The 7962-nt window shown below is 43.2% G+C and overlaps 1 protein-coding gene across 3 annotated transcripts in view; it reads right to left on the reverse strand.

Moving 5' to 3' along the window:
• IQCE (IQ motif containing E) overlaps positions 1-7941 on the reverse strand; it is a 41430-nt gene extending 33489 nt beyond the window's left edge. For all 3 annotated transcript variants that reach the window (XM_044980680.1, XM_044980681.1, XM_044980679.1), the window contains exons 1-6: positions 7735-7941; positions 4371-4418; positions 3523-3565; positions 2084-2224; positions 1473-1607; positions 607-677 (exon numbers count right to left, since the gene is read on the reverse strand). In XM_044980680.1, the coding sequence (XP_044836615.1) occupies positions 607-677; positions 1473-1607; positions 2084-2224; positions 3523-3565; positions 4371-4418; positions 7735-7776 (480 nt within the window). In that variant the 5' untranslated portion in view covers positions 7777-7941. The remainder of the gene's footprint in view (positions 1-606; positions 678-1472; positions 1608-2083; positions 2225-3522; positions 3566-4370; positions 4419-7734) is intronic.
• Between the last annotated feature and the right edge of the window lie 21 nt (positions 7942-7962).

Consider the following 7962-nt stretch of genomic DNA (forward strand, 5'->3'; position numbering starts at 1 on the left):
AGAGCAACCCAATTAAAATAGTTAGCACTCATGATGAAGAAAAAGCAAGAAGAGGACCATCATGTTGGATTAGGACTGATTAAGAGGGGAAGTTGCAGGGTATGGAGAAGAGGGGGAAAAAAGAGACTTCAGTGGAAGGGCAACTTTACTGGAGCCACTGGAGCAGCCAAGATGATTGTCTACAGGTACCTCCATCTCAGCTCAGCTTTGCCCAGGAGTCAAGCCCAACACCCATCTTCATGTACAAATAGACCCAACTGGCTGACTTTTAATCACTAAAAGAATAATCAGGGGCTGCTATGGAAATTCAAGTGGCAAAGGAACCAACCCCAATCAACCTTTTCAAAGTCCAGGCAAGGGTTTGTTCAGTCTTTTGGGTATACTACATGGCCTCCCACATCAAGAAGAACTGACTATCACACCATTAGTAAAATGAAATATCTTTAAATAGGCATGGTTTCAATTCAGTCCATACATTACTGAAATGAAGAAGCTTGGTGGCTCTTCCAGGCACCAGACCCTGCTGATCTGGTCAGGGCTGGGTACCCACAGATGGATGAGGCAGAACATAGGACTTTTTCTATTCAAGTAGCAAAGCAACTGTACCTTCTTCAGTTCAATAATCTCATCATACATATCTTCCTTTTCTTTGTAGTCAGGTGTTCCAGGGATGTAGCCTACAGAAAGAAAGACACAAAATAAGGAAAACTCTTGACAAAAGGAAATCTAAAACAGGCATTTCTTTTTCTGAATGACAATCGCATAGATAATAAATAATGCTTTAAGAGCATGAATTTGAATTTAGTCAATTAAAAAAAATAAACTGAAAACTGAAAGAGTTTCAGCTGCTGCAGCTGCACCTGAAACCCCTGTCAGATTTTGGGGGCAATTTTTTCTTTAAAAAACAACAACAACAACAAACCTCTCTCCCTGCAGTTCCTGTATGAAAGATGCACACAAAACCAAGACAAACTAATGAACCATATAATGGAAAATACTGAAACCAACAACTTACAAAAGCCACACAATACTTTGGAAAAAAAAAGAAAAATGTGTACTTTTCTAGCCTTGTAAGTTATAGGAATCTTAGGTGTTTCTTGTAACAAAATTTTCAGACAGAAGTGTGATTTTTAAATAATTTATTGCTAAAGGGAGAAAAAGCAATATTCAAGTGTGTGTGTTCCTTTTGATTTTCTCATACAATCAAACTGATTTTTACACAGTAACATAATGTATCACAAACACTTTATAGAAAGAAGTAACGAAAGGAGTCAATACTTTACACAGAATTTCAGGTAGGCAGATGTCTTATGTACTTAAGTTGCTAGAAATAAGGAGCGCAAGCACCATGTGACCAGACAGCTCACAGAGAACCACCCTTTGAGAGTTTGTTCTATGGGTTAGAACTAGAGGAGTTGCATACAAAAGCAAGGATCTTAAACAAAACGATGTTGCCTAATTTATGAGCTCACCATTGCTAGAAGAACGAGCATGCTTTGGCTTTTTCATGCCTAGAGCTTCCTTTAGATATTCTGGAGTGCTGCTGGAAAGGTTAGTCCGTGCATGTGTCACATCAAAGTCTGATTTCAGGGCCTGGCTCATACCTGCTAGTAATGAGAAAAAAGAAACAGATAACTATACATTAAATTCACCCTGAGTGAATGCAACAGCAAGGCCCAGAACAGCTCTGGCTGCCTCTACGAACCCCCACTAAAAACAAGTACATCCAAATACCGTCAAGAATTATGTAAGTCAAATTCATTCCTAACAAACGAACCAGACACCAGCAAAGTAAATTCCAGCTAGGCATCTAATCAAGGACATATTTCTGTTTGGAGGCATCCCAGAGCCTATAGGTACTCAACACTGAAGAGAAAGTTATGCAAATATTGATCAACCAACAAAAATGGTCTTAAGCAAACTTTTAAATGTAAAACATTATGGTGGACCAAATGCAACCCTGAAGTAAACAAGATTAATTTATACTGGACTGAATGAAAGCTGAACCCACTTAAATCAGGACTGCATTATAAACCCTATGAAATTTCACTTGCAGATGTGGATGGAATTACTACACTGATACCTTGCTTCAGAGATCCTAGCCACATCTGCCTTGGTGTTCTAGCCATTGGGTTCTCATGGTGTATGATCCCTGTTCCCTTCAAGGACCTCCAAACTGCAGCCTTTTTAGGATGCAGGTATGTGCTGGAGATATATGGAGATTCTAAGGCAAGAGAAAATATTTCATAGCATTAATACAGTTCATGTCACAAAACAATTTTCTCCTTCTTGAACATAATCCCTGATACAGTCTTCCGAATTAACAAAATACATTTTATAACACCTTAAATGCTTAGCTCTTAAAAACAACAACAAAAGGCAAGTGGAACATAGCCATATCAAAATAAGAAAAAAGTCCGCCTTCCAGAAATAGTTGCTACAGAGATGAGTACGTTTAGAAAAAGAGGAATAATCACATGACTTAATATATACCGACATATTTGTGCGTACACTTTAAACACATCTATCACCCATAAGAAATATACACACACCTAAATTAATACATTGAAATGATCTATTAAAAAGAGAGTATACATATATGCTCTACCTACACAAAAGATATTGTATGGCTCAACAGAAGAGAACACTTTTACGTGCAAGTTTGTCACAGTCTTTATGACATCAATAAAAGCATAGTCAAAAGTGATGTCACAAAGGCCATGACAGAAATAAAAGTACTATTTTTAAGACAAATTGATCATATAGTCATAGGTAGTTCAGAAAGAAGAAGGCATTTATAGGTACAAAGAAAGGGAAGCACCTAATCAAAACCTAGCACGTTAGAAAAAGTCCCTGTTTAGAAATATTATATACTATTTATAAAACACATAAACATAAGGTATGAAAAACAAATTCCCAAAAGATAAATTGAATATTAGACAGTTTATTTATTATTTATTAAAAATGAATAAAAGGTTTTATCTGCAGTTTATAAATATTAAGGATTCCATGACAACAGAGGGCAATTTCCTTAACCGCAGAATTATAGTGCTAAATGAAAAATGGAATGGCTTAAATCCTTCTGTAGCCTCCATGACCCAGATACTCTGCAACCCACTAGGTCCATTGGATGTTAGGATGCCTGCTTCAGTACTTCTAGACCCCAAAACTTTGGATCTCTTTCTGCCCAGGAACAGCAAAGGACACAGCATTTCTTCAAGGAAATAAAAGGCAAACAGTGATTTTATCTGCAAACTGCTTGCCACCACAAGGGAAAAGTGCATTACTACTCAGTTAGTGCCCTGCACAAGAATCTCCAGAAAACTGTAAACTCCAATCCAACTCCTAGAAAAGTCAAATGTCTCTTGTTATACAATATAACACTCAGCTGGGAAGGCTTCACATTCCATAGGAGAATCACAGATGCTCTTATTTTGGGCATCTCTTCAAGGTGTTGTGTTCCATGGAGAACAATCTCATTCAGGACAAAGAAGACAGAAGAAAAAATTTGGTAACACTTACTTGGTGACTTTGGGGGTTTATGAGAAGTTTTCTTCTTCCGTTTCTGGAAGAAAAAGAAAAATAGGCTTTCTGTATTCAAACTCGCCCATTCCTAAAACACCTCAACAAGTAATCTGAAAAACAGAAACTGCAGCCACTTCTAATGGGGAATCGGCAGAGATCTAATAAAACAATATTAACTCGCTTAAGAAACAGGACTGTAGTGCATGACTACATGTAGAACAAAAGGGATTCAACATAGCTATCCCAACTGGTCTAGTTTTACCAAAGTTCAAATGCCACTGTAGCAGGCTACAGCAAATGAATGAAAATAAATGCACGCCAGAACAAAGCAACCCACCATAATTAAAGTGCTGCCCCACAATGGTGCATGCTACAAAGCCAAAGCTACCTATTTTTGCTCATTTATTGAACAACTCTGTGAGGTTTACCTGTCTATCTTAAATATGGAAATCAGCAAGTCCTTAGAGATGCAGGACTATTACAGGGCAGAGAATGGAGCTTACAATTCCCTAAAAGATGGAAGAACCCTTACTTGTTCAATTCAACTAGAGCGTACTAGACAGACAACTTAGGGTCCCTTAACTTGATGGTATTGAGAAATTCCCTGAATGTAATTTACAAAGTGTTTCAGACCAAGCATGAGAATTTTGAAAGACCAATAATGTTTGGAATTACTGGAGCCCCCACATGTCAAATTCTTTGTTGGAACAATATAGTTAGCTCTACTTTCTAAAGTATCTATCAATAATCAGTAGACATAACCGGGATATGCTGTGTGGAGTACAAGCAGATTCTGAGAAGTTTTTTCAAGTGTTTACAAAAAGCACATTGATGATAAAACTCACCATCTCTGTGTCAGATTCGTAGGTTACAGCAGACAGACTGTCATCTCCCTGGGGAGTAGATATGTACAATATAACCTTTTCTGCTCTTTAGATGGTTGGTTAATATATAGATCACCAGAACTTAAATAATACCCGTTTTTTATAACGATCACTGCAGTAAATTCAACTGTGTACTCTGTCACTGCATTTACAAAGAGACAGTGTAGTTGGGAAACATTTCCTAAAGAGGAAGCCTCTGCAAGATCTGACCCTAAAATGTTGAAAACCTGAGCTACAGCAACCTGGACTGCTTATTCACAATATCAGACAGTATCAGTAGGTGTAGAATGAAAAATCACTGCAGAGTGATAAATCAATTTCAGAAAAGGTAGTAACATAAGGATTACATATAAAGTAAATGACAAATGTCCATGGAAACCTTAACATTTTCCTAAGCATGTAATAAAAATCTCACTTCTCATTAAATAACATTTCTATTATTATTTTTAAATCATCACTATCTTTTCTTTGACAGATAGTGACAATGCTGGGTGGGATGGCCAGAGCAGTTGGTAGGAAGGCCAACTTCATATCTTCATGCCCGCTTTTCAGTGCCTTTAGTCTAATAAAAGAGTATGATGTACCTGTAAGCCTCTCTCTCAAGTAATTTTGCAGTTAATAAGTAGTAACTATTTTTCAGTGTTCGTTATATTCTAGATGGAATATGACCAGAGATGCTCATATTAATCACAACACTCTCCCACTTACAGGGTCTCTAATTAGTTCAGTATTAATACCTTAGCACTTATACACTGCTTCACATTTTCAATTTCAACATTAAGCAACCCTCACAACAGCCCTGAGAGGGAAGTATCACCATCCTCATTTTAAAGTCAAGGAACCAGAAGCATAGCAAAGTTCAGTGATTTTACCAGGGTTAGGCAGTGAGTCAGTGAAAGAGTCAGCATTGGAATTCAGAGAGAAAGGATTGTCCAGTGGTTAGGGCACTTACGAGACCCGTGTTCAGTTCCCTACTCTGCCACAGATTTCCCTTGTGACCTTAGGCAAGTCACTTCGCTTCTGTGCCTCAGCTTCCGTTCTGTAAAATGAGGATAACAGCACTTCCCTACCTCGCTGGGTGTTGGGAGTATAAACACACTAAAGACTGTGAGACACTAAGGTGATGGTGGCCATACAAGTATCTAAAATAGGTAGATGGATAGGTTTCCCATGTTTATCCCTTCAGATCACAGTACCTGAAAATAACTATTGGTTTAACATTGCACCAACATAGAAGAGTACGATCTCTTCATACTGAGCCAATGGATGATCTCTGCCTACTTGTCATACACGAGTATGTCCAGGCCAGAAGGAAAGTTTGGAAAATTTCAATTTCATATGATTTTCATGTTATGTTGCCCTTGCAGAAAGGACCATGCAATTCATTTCCGCTTGCTGCTGGCTTCACTGGCGCTTACAGATGCAGCTCTGTTCCTAGGCAAGATCCAGATCTAGCTCATTGTGAGAAGCAGGAGAAGAGGTAAAGCAGATTTTAAAGTGTTGGCTGACAGGAAAGAAGGCAGCATAGAAAATATTAAGAACAGATAAAGCAGATTTTCGGCCTGGCTGAGTGCAGGTAGGCATACATTTTATACACTATGCCATACAGTTTTTAATTTCCTGGGTCAATGTTCCTAGCAGCATACTGACAGGTTATTTTTGTTATTCTTGGAGCATTTTATCACACTGCTGGATATCACTATGAAACTCCATCGGCTACGTTAGCAATTAGATAGGGAACAGCAGCAACAAGGACAGATAAACAACAGCGGGTGAGAAGCAAAACTAACTAATGTGCATATAAATCTTCAACGGATAGAATCTCCTACTCCTGAAAACCTGCATCTCCTTCTCTCCTTGAGGAGGTTAAACAAAAGGGACAGATAGAAAGACTGTGCCAGATAATAATAGAACAGTATGGCTTTCAGCAGATGAACTCAAGAAGTCTAGTGCAATGGAGGTGACAGGGAAGTAATTTTACAGATAGGACACTAAAGCACAGACAGGGGAAGAGTTATATGGCATCTTCACAACATGTGCAAACCTCGCTACAGTGTGAGGAGGCATTGACACCGAGCTGCTGAGAAATATCGGATCAAGAGGAGTCAAACCACCAGGCCACATCAGTACCTCAGTGCATGACACTGTCATCACATCCATTTAGAAAAAAAACTTAACCCCGTCTCTTGTCAGTGGGGAAGGAAGAGCACAATATCACTGGAGTCTTCTCAAGAGGTGCTCAGAAACTATGGTGATGGGTGCCAAAATAGGAACTGAGCTAGATAGTTCCTTATCACACTCCATGATGTCAAAGCCCCTTGGTGTCACCACAGCATGCACAATCCCAGGCACATCATATTAAGAATGCATAGTATGGTGTCATCACTGCAGTGTCCTCGTTGACATGATGATGCCCCACCTTACATGCTACTGGAGAGAAGGTTGTACTTGCCCCAGGGACTCTAGGGTAGTGGGCATCCCAGTCCTACCCTTCAACTCCCACAGCCTCTCCACGCCACACCACACATCTGCCCCGGTCCCATTGTCCCCCAACCCCATCAGTCTTGGTCCTGTCCCTGGTCCCAATGTCCCCCTCCCCATCTGCCCTGGTCCCAGTCCCAATGTCCCCTGCCCTGGTGCCTCTACCTCCGTCCCATCTCATCCTGTCTCAGTCCCACTGTCTCGCAACCCCTGCCCCAACCCCACTGTCTCCAGTCCCGGTCCCACTGCCCCCCTCCCCATCTCCCCTGGTCCCAGTCCCACCACTGCCCCCCTCCCCCTCTCCCCCGGTCCCACTGCCCCCCTCCCCATCTCCCCTGGTCCCAGTCCCCCCACTGCCCCCCTCCCCATCTCCCCTGGTCCCAGTCCCCCCACTGCCCCCCTCCCCCTCTCCCCCAGTCCCACTGGCCCCCCTCCCCATCTCCCCCTGTCCCAGTCCCCCCACTGCCCCCCTCCCCATCTCCCCTGGTCCCAGTCCCCCCACTGCCCCCCTCCCCATCTCCCCTGGTCCCAGTCCCACCACTGCCCCCCTCCCCCTCTCCCCCAGTCCCACTGCCCCCCCTCCCCATCTCCCCCTGTCCCAGTCCCCCCACTGCCCCCCTCCCCATCTCCCCTGGTCCCAGTCCCCCCACTGCCCCCCCTCCCCATCTCCCCCGGTCCCAATCCCACCACTGCCCCCCTCCCCATCTCCCCCGGTCCCAGTCCCACTGCCCCCCCTCCCCATCTCCCCCGGTCCCACTGCCCCCTCTCTCCATCTCCCCCCGGTCCCAGCCGCTCTTCCAGCCGCTCCCATTCGATTCCCTCGGTCCCTTGTTCCCGTGCTCACCAGCTCCCCCTCCGTGGCCGCCTCGCTGGTCGCTAGGGACATGGCGCGAGCGGCGCTCAGGGAGCGGCCGGATCACAGGAGCCGCTTCGGGGGAGCGGGCTCGGCAGGGGCATGTCACCAGGCGGGAGGGAGGACAGGGCGGCCTGAAGGGCAGCGACCGGCGGTGCCGGCCTGGATCGAGCCCCCTCCCCTCAGAACTTCCGGGTTTCCGAGTCCATGGCAACCAGC

Source organism: Mauremys mutica, chromosome 11, assembly GCF_020497125.1.
Source record: "Mauremys mutica isolate MM-2020 ecotype Southern chromosome 11, ASM2049712v1, whole genome shotgun sequence".
In the NCBI taxonomy this organism is placed as follows: Eukaryota; Metazoa; Chordata; order Testudines; family Geoemydidae; genus Mauremys; species Mauremys mutica.